General features: G+C 38.7%; 3 protein-coding genes across 4 annotated transcripts; 2 read left to right on the top strand and 1 right to left on the bottom strand.

Moving 5' to 3' along the window:
- Positions 1 to 54: 54 nt before the first annotated feature.
- polh (polymerase (DNA directed), eta) lies at positions 55 to 5,452 on the bottom strand. Its single transcript, XM_075484501.1, has 10 exons — positions 5,189 to 5,452; positions 4,468 to 4,602; positions 4,102 to 4,358; positions 3,814 to 3,992; positions 3,625 to 3,728; positions 3,385 to 3,504; positions 2,006 to 2,129; positions 1,711 to 1,776; positions 1,448 to 1,617; positions 55 to 1,353 (listed from the first exon to the last, which is right to left on the bottom strand). Exons 1-10 carry the CDS (start codon positions 5,323 to 5,325, stop codon positions 408 to 410), a joined length of 2,238 nt encoding a protein of 745 aa, XP_075340616.1. The 5' UTR covers positions 5,326 to 5,452; the 3' UTR covers positions 55 to 407.
- Positions 5,453 to 6,249: 797 nt separating this feature from the next.
- On the top strand, positions 6,250 to 10,668 carry LOC142398898 (polymeric immunoglobulin receptor-like). The gene is made up of 9 exons (XM_075483135.1): positions 6,250 to 6,302; positions 6,510 to 6,842; positions 6,947 to 7,291; positions 7,508 to 7,601; positions 7,848 to 7,940; positions 9,352 to 9,386; positions 10,088 to 10,144; positions 10,222 to 10,287; positions 10,426 to 10,668. Exons 1-6 carry the CDS (start codon positions 6,257 to 6,259, stop codon positions 9,365 to 9,367), a joined length of 927 nt encoding a protein of 308 aa, XP_075339250.1. The 5' UTR covers positions 6,250 to 6,256; the 3' UTR covers positions 9,368 to 9,386; positions 10,088 to 10,144; positions 10,222 to 10,287; positions 10,426 to 10,668.
- Positions 10,669 to 17,329: 6,661 nt separating this feature from the next.
- On the top strand, positions 17,330 to 20,748 carry LOC142394650 (polymeric immunoglobulin receptor-like). 2 transcript variants are annotated; one of them, XM_075478385.1, is made up of 8 exons: positions 17,330 to 17,402; positions 17,588 to 17,908; positions 18,095 to 18,388; positions 18,507 to 18,567; positions 18,701 to 18,795; positions 18,908 to 18,942; positions 19,862 to 19,939; positions 20,253 to 20,748. In XM_075478385.1, exons 1-8 carry the CDS (start codon positions 17,357 to 17,359, stop codon positions 20,316 to 20,318), a joined length of 996 nt encoding a protein of 331 aa, XP_075334500.1. In that variant the 5' UTR covers positions 17,330 to 17,356; the 3' UTR covers positions 20,319 to 20,748. The 2 variants fall into 2 exon arrangements, with proteins under 2 accessions (XP_075334500.1, XP_075334499.1); XM_075478384.1 differs by having other exon boundaries at positions 19,862 to 20,345.
- Positions 20,749 to 21,451: the final 703 nt, after the last annotated feature.

Below are 21,451 nucleotides of genomic sequence, written 5' to 3'. Positions count from 1 at the left end.
CTGTAAAGAAAGTAATTATCATTATCTTGAATATTTAAGAAACTTCATTCCAAGTGAGGACTGCTTTTTTTATTGACAACTCACCACTGTCACCTGCTGGTGAGTCAGAATATTACAACAATGTAAGGTTAAAAAAAAAAGTGAAGAATTTTTTTAAATCAAAAAGTAGGTTTAAAGTACCATGTTTCTCTTTATAATTTAAAACATAGGTGAATCAAATTAAATAAATATAAACTTTCTTTAATTTGTACACATTGTTTTAAAATATAATAACACCAGTGACGTAGCAAAAATCTTATTGTATCCGCCTAAGTAGGCTTTTCATTCTTTGAGTGAGTACAAGAACACATTCCGTCTTTAAATATGTTTGATTTAAGCAAACGCAAATGCAGCACTGTCTAAAATCTTCAGTTCTTCTTGAAAAAAGAATCCAGGGTACCCGTACTTGCGCCTTGGGAGCGGTGTCTTTTCGGCGCAGGTCCTGACTGGCCTCGGGTTTTTGTTTTTCCCCGGGAGGACTGGGTTGTGCCCCCTCCTCCTACCCTAAGAGGAGTAAGAGAGGCACTGGAGGAGGGAGATACCAGAGACGAGGAGGTGATGGCTACTGAATTAGTGGATGAAGAGAGTGAATTTTGGAGGTCCACGGCAAAGTGATAGTCATTGTGTTCAGGCATTTCCCAGACCAGCACCTCTTGACCACAGCGGTCACAGCTTAACATGTCTTCTCCAGCCACATTGGGAGAATGGTGATCGATCTCCACTTCCTGCCTTTCCTCTTCACATGGCGACTGACAAGATGTGAACTCTGAGCTCTGCTGCGACTGTAGCCTTGATGCAACAGGATCAGAGTCTTTATGATCATCACTATCAATGAGCACAGGATTCTGTCCGGATTCAGGTTTGTCCAATGTTGAGACTGAGACCTGTGAGTTTCTTTCAAGGTTCTTCTTATGGAAGAAAGAGGAGATGCCAGAGGGAGGGCTTGCAGCGCCCATTTTAGAGTGGGAAAAACTTTTAAAAGAGGATGCAGGGGAGCTGATTTCTGTATCTGTGTCATGGGTTGAAGGTGGAGGGACATCTCTGGCACCTACACCCTCATCTTCCTCCTCTGCATGCTTTCGAACCCGTTTTTGTTTCTCAGCCGCCTTGTGAAAGAAGGATTGAATGGTGCCGGGTTGTTTGCACAGAGAGCCATTTTTCAGTTCAGAATGTGGCTGAGTGGAGGACTGAGAGGTGGACAAAACACTCTGAGTTGAAGTAACATCACTGGAAAGAAAGCCAGCGATCCCTCCAGCCGATGGAGCATCGTTGAATTTGCTGGCTGAGAGGTGTAGCAGAGTGAAAGGTGGAGTCCTGGGGATACCATGCAAGACAGAGCGTCTAAATCACAAAGCATTCCTTTCACCAGTACTTAAAGTATCTCACAGTGTTATTGCACTTTACTTACCATGCTGCCTGGTGGTTTCCTGCTGTGTTTAGACTCTTGATGATGGCAAAGCTGTCACTGGATATTTTGGCTGCCTCGTAGCGAACCAACGCACAACATCGGGAGAAGCTGCTCCTCTTATCACCAAGCTGACGCACGCCGACTGTCAATAGCTTCGCCACTCGACCATTCTGTAGGATGGTAAGAAAACGCTGATGTGAAAACCAAAACTGCTGCAAGAAGTGATAAATAAAAGCTTACCAAACCAGGCCACTTTCTCTTACCACTTCTCTGTCTTTGGTCAGCCTCTCCTCCAGTTCAAGAGCCAGCTGATGAAGCCAGTACTGTACCTAAACACAAGTTGAATTTTGACATAAGAATACTTGTGCAAATCAGGAGTAAAAACTAGATTATATTAAATAATGCAGTCTCATTAACATCATTACTGCAGTATGTCTTCATTTCAGATCCAGAGGAATAACAATTTCAGGCAATGTGAAACTAGAACTAAAGGATAAAGCAAGTAACATTTTAGACCTCCTGGTTTAACGCAGTAAAACAGTGACCGATGGCCTATACCTGCTCTTTAGTAGCCAGCGATGTCTTCCCAGGGAAGTTTTTACTGCAGCCAATGGACTTGGGAAGCTGTCGGGGTTTCACAGCTTCAAACTCGATCCCCCGGCACAAGTCATACAGCCAGTGGCTGCAAAGTGGAAAGATTCAACAAGTTAAGCAAGAAAATATTCACAGTTCAAAGTCCAGATGACCCCTGAAGGGCTGTCATCAGACAGATGAACGGTCTGCAGCATCTGATGTTACCCGAGGTAACATACTGGCTGACCTCATGACTGGCGTATTCATCTGCACTTCCTGGTTCATTTACAGGCCGACTTTCTGCAAACTGTCGAAACGTGCAATGGTGGATCATACCGTAGATTACTACTGAGGTGTAATAAGTTTGATTATCTGCCACATTTTTAATGTGGAGCTACATCTATTTGATGCTGAGACATGTAGAATAGAATTTAATGTCCCACATTAGTCCTGACAGACAAAGTACATCAGGAGACAGCTGGTTATAAAATTTCATTGCCACCACTTCTCAGTTGTCAGTAATGGCGTTCTCGATCGACACTAAACTGATTCCTAACTGTTTTGTCCTCATTAACAATACAGACCCACAGGTTTGGTAAAATAGGACCTGGGTTTAAAATTTTCTTTTAAGCAGGACTTTTTTTTGCCAGTGATCTTAGGACATTCTGGTTGCATTTACATTACCAGACTGAAGTATCTCAAACCTGATTTTATTTTGCATTCTTGTATCAGTTTATTTTTCTTTTTTAGAGCTGCGAGGACACAAATGCAACCATCAATTCTGATTCTTTAATCCAATCTGTGTAACTTCAGTATGTGGTCCTAAATTGTATATACACACACACATATATATATATATATATATATATATATATATATATGTTATGTGTTATGTTATATATGTGTTATGTTATATATGCTCAGTTATGAGCATCCTCACGCTATGTATATATATGTATACTGATTCCATGCTGCTTTTTGCTTATATACATGAGCTGAGTTTTGTTGTTAAACCTGTAGCACTACAAGAGGACTGCTAGCAACAGCTGCTAAAGATCAAATCATTGCCATCCTATAGAACAAAATGTCATCCCCAAATTAACTGCGATAGCTTCCACTTTGTAAATCTCAAACTATTCTCCCAAGTTGTCTCACAAATATGATGTTTTCTTTTACAACTGTTCATACTAATGACGCATGCAAATAAACATTTAATGTACACGTGTGCCGTTACAGTTGCCCGTTGTTTTCAAGTGACAGTCAGAAGCGAGACATTTATAGTTGTGTCTATGAGCCATCAAACCTGATCTGTACTGAACATGAATGTGGCTGTTGCTGTGAACTTAGCGTCTTTCTTTACTTACCCTGTTTTTTCTCCAAAGTGCTGTCCTAGTTGGGCCTGAGAGAAGCGAGTGAGATCTCCCATGTTCTCTACTCCCAGAGTTTCTGTAATTGAGGCACCAAGCTTCCCCCCCAGGTTACGACTGCACAGGAAAAATAGTTTTTTTCAAGAGTCCACTTGTCCTTTTACACCTCTATATCAGAACATGAGTGCAAGTTGTGAGGAATTAATTCTCTAAGGTAAACGGATACTGTCAACTCACATCTTGCTGATGGGCAAAGAGTTGAAAAGTTCAGTCACAGAGTCCAAAGGCAGAATAGTTTGTCTGTTAGGTTTGTTCAGACCACAGGCTAGTTTCGACAATACCTTAAAAAAAGTAGACAGTTAAACAGTTAGTACTGCAAAGGTAATCATTGTTCATAGATAAGAATTACAGTAGAGTCTGCCTTACCTTGTTGTGGGATATCCCTGCTGAACAGCTGAAACCTGTGTGTTTCTCCACGGCTGCTCTCATTTCCTCGACAATAAGCGCTCCCACGGTTAGCTGCAGTTCTGCAGAGCTCTGCTCCCCTAACAAAGGAGCAGGCAAGGATGCCAACCACTGCTGCAGACCTCTGGACCTTTGCACCTCTGAGGACCGAAATGATATTATTCAAAATCTACCAGAAGTTTGGAAAGTGTAAGTCTTCATACAAGCTTACTGTAGTCACGGATTCTTAAAAGTCGGGTTATGGCCTACCTTTATCTGAAACAGAGTCTTCTGTAAGGTCACCTGGACTGGAACCGTCCGCAGTAGAGGGTTCCAGTCCACTTTGTGGGTACCCCTGGATGTACGTGGTCTTGAGGAGGCAAGCCTCTACTTGTTTGTCAGTTGTGTTTTTTAGCCTCTGCTGGACTGCAGCAGTCAAATCCATGTAGGCCTCATCAATGCTGGCCCTCTCAATCACTGCAAAGCGTGACATCACCTCAATCACTTCCACACTTGCATCCCTGTAACTAAAAAAAGAAGTTATAACAGGATTCCAAGTACCAAAGCACACAGATTTAATTTCCAACCCTCTGCCAACGAGACAAAGTCTGGGGATGTAACATTACCAGCACTTACTGTGTCAGGTCAGCCTTGCCATGGGACTCGCGCACTCGTGCCACCTGAAGATCTGGGCACAGTTTTTTGGCGTCATCCACCCACATGTTCCTGGTGACACCATGGGCCCTGGCCTCGTAGCTCACCGCTATGATACTGAAACAGAGGATAATGTTTCATGGACAACCAGGTTTTCACAAGTCATGCTAACCGTATAAACTGCAGTAACATGTCAGCAGTACATCCGGCGGGTTTAGTGGCTGGAGATGTGGGCGGGTGAGTTACCGACACAGAGACAGCAATTCAAATGGTCAATGCAACTGAACAGACACAAACTGCGTGGATATACAGTGCATGCTGAAGAAAGATATGTGTAATCTGTGCTAGTAAAAATGAAGCAAAAACTGTTGGTTGGTGATGTTTGGTCACGTGTCATTCAGCAGGAAACTTGAAAGGCGTTCACGGTCTGGGCAAAACATAATCCTTGAACTCCTGAGCCCTAAAGATCCTCCACCTCCTCATCATTACCAATGCTGCTCATACTTGTTCATGAACTGCAGTGCAACCTGTTGACGTTTGACTTGACCCACTGCTCTCACATGAAACATAGCAAACTAAAGTAACTTGATCACAGCCCTAAGTTCAAGGAGAAATAGATGTTTGAGTAGGTATCCGAAGGCTAAACAGTTTGTGTTTGAGTTGCGTTGATCAGAAAAACGGATTCTCTGTGTTAGTAACTCACCTGCCTCCTTTCCACGTTTTGTACTGTGCCACCACGCAGGGAGTGTTCCTGAGAGCCGGATTCAGCCGCTGCTCCACCTGGACGTAAAAACAGTCCATGTCAACCAGCGCCACCACTCTGTCCTTCCCGTATTCCATCAGCAACGACTGGGGTCCGTGAAATAAACGTCCACGGAGCAATTAATTCATAGCTGTGAGAAGATTTACATATAAACTGAAGTTGAACCGAGCGCCAAAATGACAGAGCGCTGTCGCTCCGTTATTGGCGCAGTGAATCGCAGTTACATAAAAACGTCATCAAACGGCGACGGGATGTGAGGATTACGTATGAGCCAAAACATCAGTAACAGCTGGTTACTGTAAAGGCCTTTCCGTTTAGTCAGTTATTACTTTATCTGTGTTTTGCCTAGTCTCTTTAGGAGACTTCAAGTAGAGATGTCCGTGTGTTCTGAGAAGTGTATTGCTAATAATTAGATGGCATATTGTAAACAGTGTTACTGTATGTATATAATCACATATTTATATGTATTTATATATACCTTAATCACATTTTAACTACTGATTTTATTGTTCTTATTTCTTTCTTTTTGTTTAAAATTTAAATCAGGCTTTTTATTTCTACTGTTTTAATGTCTCTGTAAAGCACTTTCAATCGCCTTGTAGTTGAATTGTGCTATACAAATAAACTTGCCTTGCCTTGCCTTGCCTATATGATTTGCTTATTGTGTAGGTTATGTGGATAATATGTAAATTATCTACATAATGTGCACTAGAGACACCAGCTGCCAGAGCCAAATTCCTTGTGTGTGTTAATGTAATTGCCCAATACAGCTTATTCTGTAATCTAACTACAGTATAAATATGAAGTAAATAAACCTCAATAATTTGTGTATTTTTTTTATATATTTATGAAATGAAAATTTCAGATTTTGATAGCCATGCGAACTACAGCTGGTTTACTCACTGCTGGACTGAAATGAAACTCAAAAATGAGGAATTAACTCTGACAGAAGTAGAATAACTACTGAAACTGCGATAGGGCTCATTTACTGGTAGGGCTCATGCCAGCATGGCATTTCCATATTTTCTTCTGGTTATACTCACAGGTCTTATGGGTAAGTCTGAAAAGCTTTAAGTAAAATAACACGAATCCAATGTTTAAGAGATTTCTCATTAATGTTAAACATTAATGTAGCATCCAAATAAATTTTATAGCTAAGTTGTGAAATAAATGTTAGCTGTGATATGTCATAGTAACCGTTGTGACAGGAATTTACATAATGCATTTAAAGACACCACTAAGTCTGCTGTTGTTCTTTCAGGGTTTCGCTCTGAAATTAAAACAGTGAGTAAAGTTGCAGTGACGGCTGGAGGCTCCATCTCCATCCCATGTCTCTATGAGCAGAGCTACAGAGAACAGGTGAAATACTTGTGTAAAGGATATGTTTGGCTGTTTTGCGATGGCGTGATTGCAACAAAGCCAAAAAAACTGAAAAACAGATCAGGAAGATTTTCCATCTCAGATGACACAAATCAAAGAACATTCACAGTGACTATAAATGATGTGACAAATAAAGACAAGTATTTTTCATGTGCTGTGACGATTGAAAAGAAAAAAGATGTGCGACAGCTTTTTGAGCTGTCTGTCACCTCAGGTACTGTGAAAATCCCTTAAATGTACTACACAAACCTTCTTTGTGAAGTGCCTGCTGTGTTTGATATATCTCAGTTAAGCAATGCTTGTTGTGCTTTTTTTCAGGTGCGTCAGGTCTGTACGTGACCAAACAAGAAATAACGGGATTTGAAAGAGGAAGTGTTACAGTTGCATGTCACTGTGAAAATGCAGAAGTAACCCAGTGGTGCAGACTGGGCAGCACCTGTGTAACACATGCGACTGGCTTCATAGATGGAACGACTGTGATGATAAACACAAGTATCTCTGGTATTTTCAGTGTGACTTTGAGTGACCTGAAGACAGAGAGCAGTGGCTGGTATTGGTGTGCCAATGAAAAATTGCAGATGCCAGTGCATATAACTGTTCACAAGTTAGCCTCAACTACAACTATGTTGACTACTACATCTACAGTGAGCCCCAATCAAACATGTAAGATACATGTATCACTTTTTTTTCTATTATAATTAAAAAAATTATACTATAGTGACATGGAGGTAAAGTAAGTAGGCAATCACAAAAATAACTTAAATAAAGCGCTGATGTAATTTAGACTTTCAACCTTGAAAGTATGACATATTGATTTGAAAAATTACCAAAAAAATGAGGAAATTTACCTTGAAATAACATTTCTTTTTACATGATTAGCCTTCACGGGACCAGTTAAACCATACACAGCTCTGCCCTTAAACTCCACCATGACTGAAGCAGGTGGTAGTAACATACAAGATGAACACAAGAGGTCAGTGCTTTGCTTTATGTTACTTTAACATCTGAAGTGAGTTGCATATAACTGTCCTTCAAATGATCTGCAACCCACAAATAAAATATGGTTACATTCTTTACTTAGATTTTTATATTAAGACATTGAAAATTATATCTTAATACAAAAGCTAATTTTAGACAAAACAATGAGTTGTGCAAAGAGATTCAAATGAAATGCTCTTGTGAAAGCCTTACATAATCAAACTGATATCTTATCCTCCAGTACCACTAAGGTCAATAATAGTCATCACCACCCTGCTCTTACCGCTGTTGATTATGCTCTCTGCCTTTTTTGGCTGGAAGATGACAAAGCACAGTAAGTCATATGGTAACTCTGCTAAAATAAATGAAGGAATAAAGTGTCAAAGTAGACGTTATTTCAAAATGCATTAAGCATTCTCACATTTAAATTCCGGTTTCTCTTTATTATTGTGAGAATACATTAAGCATTCTCACATTTATTGTGAGAATGCATTAAGCATTCTCACATTTAAGTTCACATTTATTGTGAGAATGCATTAAGCATTCTCACATTTAAATTCCGGTTTCTCTTTATTATTGTGAGAATGCATTAAGCATTCTCACATTTATTGTGAGAATGCATTAAGCATTCTCACATTTAAGTTCACATTTATTGTGAGAATGCATTAAGCATTCTCACATTTAAGTTCCTGTTTCTCTTTATTATCATTATTCCGCCAGTTTTCTGCGCTTAACTACTTCAGCATACTTTCAGCCATTTCAACACTTTTGGTATCAAAATGTTCAGCTCTTTCAGCACATTACTGCAATTATTTCTGATGTTTCTAACTTTTAAACTTTTTAAGCTATTAAGCTTTTTGTGCAAGTTTTTCTCCCTTTAAAAGTAATGGTAAATCCTTTCAAATCCTTTCATAAAGCTTCCTCCTCTTTAAAAACTTAACTACTTCAGCATACTTTCAGTTAGAGACACCATTAAAATTTTTAAATATTCACAAGACATTCAGCTATTACCAAATCTTTCAGCTTTTAGAAATATTCGGCCAATTTTGAAATATGACAGTTGAATTATGAATGAGAGATTCAGCAGTGCGTGCTGATAAGTATCAACTTTTTCAGTTTTTCAAACAACTTACTATAACTTTCAGACAGTTTAACTGACAGAGACAAAGTATACCTTACAATGTAGGAAACAAATTCCTCTTTCAGCCAATGTAACTACTAAAGAGCTCACATTGACAGAAATTCAGCTATGAGCCTTTAAGTGAGAACAATCTCTCAAATTCTGACAAATTCTCCCATTCACTCCAATGTTAAATTTCGGAGCACTCAAAAATCAGCTTCAAGTGTGTGTTCAACCTGCTGCCATTTAAATATATTTCACTCCACTTATATAAAAACTTAACTCTTTAACTCTTCAGCTTCTTCAACTAAGACTTCTGCAGTTTTCTCCAGTAGGTTTAAATCATTCCACGATTGTCATTTCAACTTCAAACTCCTTCAACCAAGACTTCAGCAACTGTTTGTTCTCAGCTTTTTGTTTTTTAGCTTCTTCAGCTTTTTTAAAAGCTTTTTTAAAGCTTATTCAGTTTTTTTTTAAAGCTTTTTTTAGCTTCTTCAGCTTCTTTAGCTTTTTTTTATCTTCTTCAGTTTTTTTTAGCATGGTAATTCAGCTCATATGCATTCTCACAGCTGTTTCGCAGGAACAGCAAATTTCTAGTTCAAAAAGTTTTTTCCTTTTTCTTTAGAAAAGACCAAACCTGAAGCTTGTGACGTCACTATGGTAAGATCTGTCTTATAATGCTCTTATGACTGATGAACTTATAGACTTCAAGGAATTTGACGAGCTATTATAGCAGTAATGAGAGTGAGTAGTTGATAACAAATATGTAGGTTTGCTTCAGCATCATGCAGAGTTGCAAAGTTGAACCCTTAGCACATAGCCAATCAAGTCCCCAGTTGATCTATGGATATTAGACACTTGGTTTATATTCAGCTCGGTAGAGTGAAAAAAACAGAAACTGGGAAATGACCTTGATGGGGTTAAACTGCTAAAAGATTTTTTTTTATTATTATTGTAACAGTTTATACACGTTTGCATTATGTGACATGTGAAGCCAGTGCCTAACCATCAGTGTCCTTTGAAATACTTGGTTGACAATATTTGCTAATAATTGAGCTTTTAACTGTAGGATTATGACAGTGAGAAACATCTTGGGAAGTCAATTAATCTGTAAAACTGTAACCCAATAGCCACATTCCATGAGAATCAACATGGGCCAACAATGCAAGAAAGAAGAAAAACTAAATATGTGATCTACTAATACTATAAAGTGTGCATGTTGGTAGCTGCACTTTAATTTTCAGATTTATCATGTAACCCTGCAGTTATTCAGTATTCAGATCTACACCTGAACAGAAGAAAGCATACATATGAAACACAATGTAAATCTAATGCTGGTATTTTAAATCACTCTACTGCAGGGCTCACAAACTTTTGATCCCGATGTGCTCTACGCTACCATTGATGATATTCAAAATGTAAGAACATTTTCCATGTTGTTTTTTCTATAACTGCCCACAAAATTGCTTCACTTGAACGCAAATGTCATCGACAGGACCATGTCCTCACAGAAAATGTGACATACAGCACAATTTCAACAAAGAATAATTTCCAGCAAAAGGTACGGTATGTCATTTATTTAAAGTTCACAGAGGCCTGAAACAATACCTTGTTTATTTGTCAGTCACACAGATGTTGCTGTAATAATCAATTGATGCTTGTTCAGCATTTCTTATCTGTACTTGTTTTCACTTTTCAGACTGCAGGACCAAATGAAAGTGTGATCTACAGCACGCTGAAAAACAATGAGCCTGAATGAGATGAGATTGCATTGAAATGGCAAGTACTGCAACACTGATGAAGTCATTTTAATGTGCCCTCAATTCTCTTGATAAATGAGTCAGTCTATCCCTGCGTATCAGAGACGTGAAAAAGAAACAACAGACATAATTGCTGTTCGTAAAAAAGAAAAAAAATCCAATGATTTTGCTTTTGGGGGTACTTTGTGGGCTGCATAGTGATGTGATGGTTAGCACTGTTGCCTCACAGCAAGATGGTTCCTCGTTGCTAATGACACCCGGCTGATGACTCAGCAGGTGAGTCAGCATGTTCTTCTTAAACATGCGTGTGTTCTCTCTGGGTACTCCGGCTTCCTCCCACCATCCAAAAACATGTATGTAGGGTTAATTGGTGATTAACCCTTGAGCATGCACAGTTGTTTGTCTCTGTTGATCCTGTGATGGACTGGTGACCTGTACAGAATGTACCCTGCCTTTTGCCCAGTGGGTGCTGTAATAAGTCTGGAGTTGATTCCAAGTATGGTATTTTCATTCCCAAACTGTTATATACATTTGGAAATGCTGGAGTAAAACTATTCTGTAAAGCTAGTAATATTCTTTAGTGAGATGGAACAATGATCAATCTGTACCAGAATGATAGAAAAAAGTATAGGCAAGGCTTAGAATGGCTTACAGCATCCTCTGTTAGACATACAGAGGTAATGTAATGGCATGACTCCCAGTGGCACTGCGTCACTAGTGATCATTTGACACAAGGCAGAAGAAGTCACATACTGCGGAGTTTCAGGATAAACTTTCTGCAGAGATTCAGTCATATGTAGCATAGTTGATTGGGCAGTCTTGTACAATACAGAAGGAGAATGAACATACTGTAAAAGAAAGAGTTTTTTTAAGGAAAAGAAGTGAAAGATTATATATTTGCTGAGTTCTTCACCTGAAGAAACTGCAATGTTCTTCCTGAAGATAAAACTAAAGCAAAACAGGCCCATGAATGTACAACACCCAAAGACAAGTGCAAAGTCTGGAATCCCAGACCTTAAGTATCCCAAATGGGGAGATTCATTCTTTGGTGAAAAACATTAATCTCTGATTTTGTTCGTATTTCAAATTATAATGAAGCTTTGGTGAAAGTTTAATAAGAGAGATCTGTCCGTTTTGTTCACTCTTCCTTGCCAGTTGGGCTCAGACTGTGCATTGCCTGTTCCACCTCCTCCCCAACTCCACCTTCAACAGTTTCCCAAGATGGAGCCTCAACAGAAGCCCAACTGTCTAGACTCCGGGGCCTTTCCAATCATCCACTTTCCACCATTGTCTAAAACGTCTAAAGCATCTGCCAAACTTTATTCCAATTTTCTGTACACCAACCTTTTTCTTAATTATTGTACACCAGTTCATTTGTGTAAACCTTTCATTTCATCTCTCCTTATTGAATTAGATCTCTTGTAAGGAAGACTTTCTTTATCAAAGAGCATCTCTGGGGCAATAATATTTGGAATCAATGCATTTTTTCCCTAATGGTTCAGATGATGCTTCATAGTATAAAAATGTTTTTAAAAAAAAATAATGACAAACTTATTTTTAGCGCCGCGTGCCCAATTCAAGTGGTGGACACGGCTCAGGCAGGTTAACTTCCACACATTTTTGATAACATACAGCATAGTGATTCAAAATCTGGTCTTCCAAACAGCAGAGGAGGATATTATAGTCCTAACTGTATCTGTGTCACCGCGGTGAGGTCGAGTGTTTTTTTTTGTTCTCCATGTCTTGTCTTGTCATTTCCTGTTTTAATTTGAAAAAGTAACTCTCCTCTCGTTTCAGGTTACTTGCCCTTCCTCATGTGTCTCGGTGTGATTGTCTGCTGAATGTTTCCACCTGTTCCCTACCACCCTGTGTATAAGAGTCTGCGTCTCCCTTTGTCTTGTGCCAGTGTATCGTATTTGTTCTTGTCTGCGTGCGTTCACTCTAGCCTTACCACAGTTAAGTCATAGCCCTGTTCACAGTTGTCATTTGGATTTTTCCGATTCATCCTAGAGAGAGATTTTGAGTTGTTATTTTCATATCTTAGTTTGGTTCAATCTAGTTAATTATTTCATAGCCTTTTGTTTCCTCCGAGTGGAGAGATTCTTTGTTTACTTAAACTTTTCATAGTCTAGTGCCTCCAGTTTTCAGGAGTGTTTTTCTGTTATTTTGACCTTAGTCTGCTTGACTTTTTGCCTCCATAGTGTGCGTGATTTTCAGCTACTTATAACATTTTACAGTCTTTTGTGTTTTCCTCCTTTTAGTGGACAGATTATTATTTTGGTCATTTTTATAGCCACGCTTCGTCCATTTGTGTATTGGACACGTCCAAGTGTTTCTGAGATAATTCTATAGCCTGCATTGATTTCTCTATCTTGGAGATTTAATCCTGTGCCCTTCAATAAAGATTGCTTATTGAAGAACCGTAATCCCTGCATTTGCTTCCTGAGTTCCAGCCCGGGCCTGAAAATCTGCCCCAAAAAGGAGGAGGATAAGATTTTGCTGATTATATAGATGACATTATTAGGCAATATTAGGTTTTTGAGGGGACAGGAATTCACAATATAACCAGTCATTTGCATTTAAATCCACATCAATGAACTTTTGAATATAGTTTTGATGTTTGGCACACTTACTGCACAGAGCATCTTAAATTCTCTGAATGACCTATCTTTGTTTTTGTGTGTCCACCCGTCATACATAGCATCCTCTTACAAATCAAAAGCCTATCCAACAGTTTTCTCATCTCCTGTTTTTATTGGTGAAGATCAATAAATTTGCAAAATTAAAAAAAAAAGTGAATGTGGTTTGTTTTATTGCAAAGGTTAGCAGTGTTGGTAGTGTTCATTCCCAGTCAGATTGTAATGTGAAGTGTTTATCTGAGAGGAGCCTTCGGGTGCTCCCTGGAAGATCGGTCATGTTCTGCAGTTCTGCTGTGAATCAACGTCCAACGAATTCTTGACACACGTTGTCCTTTGAGGTGTGCTCTCTGCTGATTTGTTTGTTGAAAATCCTTTGTGGTCATCTTCTCCTTGTTAATATTTGGGACCAGCAAAAACCGTTTTAAAGTGTTCTGTGGTTTTGTTAGAATTCTGAATTACTGTTCCGCATCTGGTATGACATTTTGACTAAAAGAAAAACAAAAAAACAACGCAGAGAATTAACTTGGCTTCAATATTACCTCCCCTGAGACTGTCCAGCTCTCGTGGCATATCTGCTGTATTGTGCTGGAATATAGGCTATCCTTTTGTTTTTCAATAAAGCCATCTTCACCAGACAATCTGCTTTTAATGATTGAAGAATATGCCTGACAAACAAACTTACTACACAGTTTATACAGATATATGGACTGATTACTAACATGCAAAATTGCACACACTATTTCTATCATAGTGTGTACAATTTTGAAAACTGCACACACATGTAGCCAAGTTATACATGTATCCATATATAACTTGGCTACATGTTTCATAGTGGTGTTTTGTTTATACTTTTACATATAGATTTCTTATTATCATACTATAGACAAAATTCTACAACGATAGCACTGCCATGTACCTCAGTGAACAGTAATAAACTTGATTCCCTGATGGTATTGGACGTCACGTGAACTATTTCATAGTTCACTTGTTTCCTGTGAGTAATTGTTAATTTAATTCAATATGTGGTGGGTGGACCAAGATTTCGGCATAAGGACACAGGGAAAGCTTTGTTATTTTTCTTGAAAATGTGGGGTGGTTTGCTACTTGATTGATATTTTACTGTGATATCACGCAGATCTCAAGTAGTTCTGTTTCAACTGGGGGCATTGGTATAGATAAAAAGGGGGAACGGTAGATAGGGTGTTACACAGAGGGTTGAATTAAAACGGATGACTGGACTGGGTGAACCCCCAGCGATCAAGCGTGCAGAACTTTTAGGTTCTGTGTAGAAGTTTCTTGACCGGCTCCAACCTTCGGGCATTACGCCATTCACCCACTCTGACTAACATGTGTATAACATTTGAATATGTCACAGAAATTGATCAACGACTGGAAAAAGTGTAAACCTGGCTCATTAGGGTCGGTATTAGTTAACACCTTGACTAGATGGCAGAAAATGCCCCGAGGGAAGAAGAAAAACGAGGGACAGATAGATTTGTAAATTGGACTGGAGAAATGCAGAGGAAGTGAGTGTGTGTGTGCTCCACTGAATGTTTTCAAAACAAGCAAGAGCAACTGCACAATACAGGAGGAAGACGTTTTTGGTATATTTGATCCCAAAGTTCATTGACAGAAATTAATTTGAAAAAATTTTTCAGCAGCAACGCACTAATAAGAGACCTATAAGAGAAAAAGAAAAGATCAACAGAGTTGGAGGCTTGGCCTGAGAACAAGGTTTCTAACTAAAGATCAGCTGTGCAGCAGCATCACAGTAAATAATGAATCACAGAGATTAAAAGCTCAAAACGCTTTTTGAGCCATTATGTTCCCAATTTAAGTTTATAGTTGTTCTCTTTGTCATAAATGCTCACACCCTAAGAGTATCTCTTCTCAACCCTGCTTTCTTCTTCTCTCATTCAGCCCTGAGAGTGAGAACAGTCCAAACAATATGTTTATCTACAGACTCTGAGTGATCATTAGCCTGATTTTATAATGATAATGGGGGTTTAGTTTTGTACTAGAGCAATTATTATTAATTCATCCATCTATTTTAACACACATATGATTGGGAGAGATACCAAAGTATGTAGATAAACTGAAAACAGCTTTACAATGCAAAAATCGCAGTGATGAGATAAGAAACAATAAAATGTCCAAAATAAATCCAGGAAGAACACAGTGTTTGAAACAAGACATTCATACAAATTGTTGCTGAAATAAGATTTAACAGCTCTCTTAAAGAGCTAAAGTCAAATATAAAATCAAAATATTAACTTGACTTTAAAAAATTAGCTGCTCTAAATAGTTCTCCTCTGCCTCTTTTCACCAATTCTGAGTTAACAGTTATCATCAATATTTAGATTTAGACTCATTAAACCATTTGACTATTTAACTAAATCATTTAACTATTGTAACTGCAGCAGATATATGAAAAAATTAATATGCTCTCTTAATAAAGCAGCAAAGTGCTTTATAGAGGTTTAAATAAGTTAGGGTATTAGGAGATTAACAGAAAGACAGCTGCAGTGAGAAATAACAAGACAAGTCAAGGTTTGTTTTTATGGCGCATTTAAAAACATTGAGCAGAGAGCGGCTTGGTGAGAGCCCAACAAAATCTATGCAGACACACAGTTAACTTGGGTTGAAGCTCTCCCTAATATGTTTTTTAACCTAAGATTTACTCCAAATGCCACCATGAATGTTGTCAGGTTGTCCCACATGAAGTCTGGATAGGGAGAAAATACCCTGTCCATTTACTACTGCACCAACAGACTCACCCCTGTTTTATGACAGTATGAAAACTTGTGTGAATATGTAAAACAACTGCATAAAGTCAACAAACATAACAGTCCTCTCCTCTGTGGACGGGATCATACACGGTAGCAGAAGCTACATCACATTAGCCGTTTTCGGACTGTAGGAACCTTTGGCAGTTCTAATAACCTTTTAATCCGCGGGGCCGTTTTCTCCCGTGTTCGGACATACAGGAACTCGGGGCTTTCTCCCTTAGTTCCTATAACTATTTAGCTACTTCTCCGAGGTCGGATCTTTTCATAGTTCTTATAGAACGATCTGACGGAGGTGTGTGGTGGTCGGTAGCTACGCCCCATGTCATGCTATCACGGCTGAAATGTTTCCTCATATGACACAGACACAACCGGTGGGTGTTTAATAAGTTAAACTTACACTGGTCTCATTTGTCTGCAGCGCTCTGCTCTCATTTCTTCCTTCATGAAATAAAAAAGTATCTCCTGACTCTCTCTGTGAGCTCTTCCAGCCTTGATATTAGACGCCTGATGTGATTATCCATGATTAATATCACCATCATGTAGACCATAAACACGGTGGCCTCCCCGCTCTCCATATTAGCTTCTTGGTGGTGTTTTTTCTACTCTCCTTACTTTTACCGTTTTGTTTTGTGTTTGAATGTAGCGCTAAACGGCTAACGGCTAACACGTCACTGAAGCAGACGGCTGCGCGCGGCGCATCAGTCCCTATCAGGTCCCGACTCATGTGCGAATGCAGACTGAAACAGTTCCGCTGGGGAAGGACAGTTATCAGAACGAAATTCGAGGAGGGTTCTGATAACTACTTTCTTAGAACGGTCTGTCCGAAAGCGGCTGTTGTGTAAAGGTGTGGTTGACAGAGGACCAATCTCCAACAATGCTAAGTTTTTAGGTGATTGAGAAAATCTTCCTTAAAACCTATTACAAATCTTCAGCTGAAATCCTTCCTCTTATGTCATTTACTTTTTCCTGTTCTTTGCATTGACAAACAAAGGTTTCCATAAGAGCTCAGTGCACTCTATAGTGAAGGTGTGATGTGAGAAATTACGCTCTGAGAGCTCTGAAGGAAAGAACACGGTGGCCAGGAGTACTGGCTACGAGCAGTTTGGGTCAGAATTAAGGAGCTTTTAACCAAGAAAGGACATTTTGACACAAACAATAGCTTTCAACAAAATAATCATTTTCATCAGTTTGCTCCTTTGTTATTTCAGCATGAGCAAATATTTCCATATTCTCCTGCTTTGCCTGATTGAGTTGATTTCCCTTTTTTAATTTTAATTTTTCATGTGACTGCATACACTGTACGTACGTAGTACACTTTTCATTGGCCAGCTCACATGAAGCTACTGCCTATTAGAGGAAGAACAACTGCAACCAGCACATTTTTGGGAAGTAGAGTATCATTAATGCAGTGCACTACTTCTTGGTGTGCTTGCTCACTCAACATGGCTCTTCCTCTCAGCATTCTTCTTATTCTTACCGGAACAACAGGTTAGTGGCAATGGCTCGTTTTAAAGCGGTGAAGCTTATGTTGGCCTTTTGTTATCTTTGTGTCATGAAACTGGTTTTCATTAAGTTGAAGTTATCTATTGGTGTTCTATTCCTTTCAGAAAAACATGCAATTCATAGACAATGGGAGGGAATCTACCCATTAAAATACTGTGTTCTTTTTACAGGAATTCACAGCATAACCACAGCTGGTAAAGTATCAGTGAAGGCTGGAGCTTCCATCTCTATCCCCTGTCTTTACAGCTCTCAATACAGAGACCATGTGAAATACTTATGTGAAGGATATTATTGGTCCTCCTGCTCATATGCAACTAAAACAAATCAACCGCAGAGTTCAGAAAAGTTTTCAATCTCCGATGACAAAAAACAAAATATCTTCACTGTGACTATAAAACACCTGACAGATAGAAACACTTACTACTGGTGTGCTGTGGAGATTGATGGGGGCTCTGATGTGCGTCAGTACTTTCAGCTATTTGTCATCAGCGGTAAGAATTCTTTTTCATGCACATTTCAAATATTTCCTGAAATTGTAACACCGTAAAAGTTTCACTTTTGCAACAAAGATTGCTTGCCTTCAACCTTCATATTATTAATCACAGCTAATAAGAATAAATCTAAAGTCTGAAGGCTTCCAAAGATTTTATATTGAGTACTATTTGTTTCCTGTCAAGGTGAACCCAGGGTCAAAGTGGCTCATCAGGAAGTTACAGGATATATTGGAGAAAACATAACCATCAACTGTCAATTCACTGACCCTGGAAAACTGAAATGGTGCAGGCTGGGCATGACATGTGTGACAGAGAAATCTGGATTATTAGATGGAACAAATGTGTCCATAAAGAGCGACTCTGATGTATTCAAAGTGACGATGAGTGGACTGAGGCCAGAGACCGCTGGCTGGTATTGGTGTGTCAAAGGTGACTTTCAGATGCCAGTGCATCTAACTGTTACGGAGAAACCCAATGGTATGTGAATGTAGACTCTATGTGTGTTACTTTGAAGTATTCCTACATATTGCTGCACTACCCTACCAGATATTACGATCAATGATTGTCAGAATGGTAATCCTGTTTTGAATTATAGCCACAGTCGCTCCTGTTCCTACAGACGGAAAAGTGACCACAGTTAAAGATGAACAAAACAGGTCAGAAACCTTCCACTAATATCTTCCACTTATTGAACTTGGTTCCATGTTGTGCTCACATCAAAATGACATCAAAGACGTTATCTTCACTTAGCTTAATTTACATTGCATGCTCACACAATGTGTCCTGCAGTGCTTCTTTTGACCCAATGAGCCTCGTCATCCCTCTGAGTTTGTTGATCTTGGCTGTAGCTGTGGCCCTAGTTCTCTGGTTTATATTAAGATGCAGTAAGTCCGATTATACTTTCATGCCTTACTGAATTTTAAATAATTTTCTTTCTGTTGAAATTTAACCAGTTGTGCTTTATCTCACTAAGTAACAGCTGTTTCATTTCAACAGAAAAGGCTAAATCAGGATCAGTGGTCCCAAAAGAGGTAAGTAGAAATGACACAGTATCAGTTTCTGAGAATGATGTTGTAAGGGTGCTTGTAGGACATGGATGCAGACTCCAGAGGTGTAAAGCAAACTGGGTTTATTTACAAAACAGGGTTTAACATGGCTGAGCCGGATGACAACACTAAAGTGTGGGATCAAAAACATGAATATAACTGTGACAAGAAAAACAAAAGACTTGGCATGAAAAACCACTTATCTTAAGGCGTGGCGTGGCAAGAAGGGAATGGTGAAATCAGGGAAAGGAAATCACAAACTCAGAGGGGAGCCTGGGAACTAAATACTAAACTGGGAGTGATTGAGAAATGAGTGCAGCTGGGGACAATGAATGCAGGTGACGTGAGTGAAACTAATGAACTGAACATGTGAAGTGAGGGTAAAACAATGGCAAATCTAAAACTAAAGATGAACTCAAAAACCAAGACATGAAACAACCTAAAACATGATAAAACATAAAACTAAAAACATGGGGAAAACCCCATGGACGTGACAGATGTTGCTGTCTTCTGCTAATTTGTTGAGTCTGATCTACAATCTATCACGTGGACAGCAGACAGAGAATACACTTTGCCACAATCTTTCACGTTTCTGAGACTTATCAGAGCTCATTTGACTGTGTATCAGATTTTCCATTGATAGCCTTCTTAAAGCGACTTTATCAAATAAATAATGTCATTTCTAACATTAGCTAAGCTGTGCCAAAGGTTTCTTAAAGTTCATTTTGATCTACAAATTTGATCTGCTCATTCACAGCAGAGGACGTTGTGTACTCTCATGTTCGTAACACGAGTCAGCTCAGACTGACTGAAATGATTCATTTGTCCTTAATTTGATTTGTTGCTTCTTCAAGTGCAGATGAAAATCCAATAAAACTTTTGTTCAATTCTCTTTTCCTAACAGGAGATATCACGTGCTGAAAGTGACACAGATGTAACATACAGCTCTTTGGTTATTTCAACACAACAAAAAGGGAAAGGGGTAACTGAAGGACATGACACAACATCGCAATATTTCTTACTGTTTGACAGGTCCTCTTTTGACAGGAACAGTGCACATTTGATGTACTGTGTCAGGTGTTACTAAAAGCTAAATTTAAGCAACAACAACATCAAAAGTCAAACAGCAAAGATACAAGACTAACATCAACTCAGAAATGATCTTGCTCATGGTTCTAAGACGCCAGAAACATTACTTTTCAGTTTATTCACTTGAATCATTTTCTTTTAAGATATGTGGAACTTTCATCTCTTCTCCTTTCTAAGTGTCTTCTTATTTGCTTCTCCTCTGACAGGGTGAAGCAAAAGAGGACGATGTTACATACAGCACATTAACCTTTCCACACCAACGAAGCACTTAAACTTTACACCTATTTATTTTTCGTCTGCATCTGTTACTTGACTTACTTTTAGGCATGTTTTGCTTCGTGTTGTCTGCTGTCACCATCTGTTTGTAAAGCGACTTTTCACTTGTTCTTCTTTTCTTTCAAATACTGTGAGTCATAGTTGCACAATGGCACAGAGTTGTTGTTTGTAACATGTTTGTCATGACCATTGACAACATATTTCTGTGTTTTCTTTTATTATTGTTAAGCCTTCACCTAATAAATGAATACTTCTGATACCTATTAGCTTAGTCTGATCGATAAGAAAAGTCAAGTTCTATTTGTAACATGCACAGTTCAATGTACAGTGAAATGTGTTTGTACAGTGAAATGTCTGTATAAATTAAACAGTTTTGTGTTTGTTACTCTTATGTGGTTAAAAAAAAATACAAGATATAAGAAAAACTGTTTGATGGTATGCTCATTATTTTATGCTCTGTGCAACTTAGTTATGAAAAGATTGTAGATTCAAAACGTTTTCAGTTGTTTTCACTAACTTGAAACTGTTGGGTTTCTCTCACAATGCTATAGACTCTATGATATAGAAAAAGGGTTGACGTTACTACTTTGAGGTCACTTATTTGGCCATTTGGCTCAATAGATAGACTAAAACAACCACTGGTCCCTATTGTTCACAGTATGTGCATGAGGTGAACGCAACTGGCAACAAAGTACTTTGGCTTGCATTGTGTGCTAAAGGAAACCATCTAAGATGTAATCTTTCATTAGATGTCTACAACTATTAACTTGTAGCAAAGTATAAAGTAAAACTATCAATATCTTATAGCTTTAAAACAAATCTCCATGCAAGACATTATCAATTATTTTCCTGAGGTAAAGTTAAGGATCATTACAATGTCTAATTCACCTCATGTCCAGTGTCATATGTATTACACTCTAAAAAGAGCCTTTGGGCTGTAGTTGATGCAACGTTTTCACATGAATCTTACTTTGCTTTTAGGTTTAGTGAAAACCACTTATCTTTGTGGATTCAATTAACTTGAAAACCACCAGCTTGTTATCTGACATGAACGTTCTACTCTCAGTCAAAGATAAGCAATTAGGTTTAACATATCCTTCGTATCATACGTCTGACGTCATGACACTTC

The sequence above is a fragment of the Odontesthes bonariensis genome, chromosome 2, assembly GCF_027942865.1.
Source record: "Odontesthes bonariensis isolate fOdoBon6 chromosome 2, fOdoBon6.hap1, whole genome shotgun sequence".
In the NCBI taxonomy this organism is placed as follows: domain Eukaryota; kingdom Metazoa; phylum Chordata; class Actinopteri; order Atheriniformes; family Atherinopsidae; genus Odontesthes; species Odontesthes bonariensis.
This window is presented reverse-complemented; position numbering and strand designations above follow the sequence as displayed.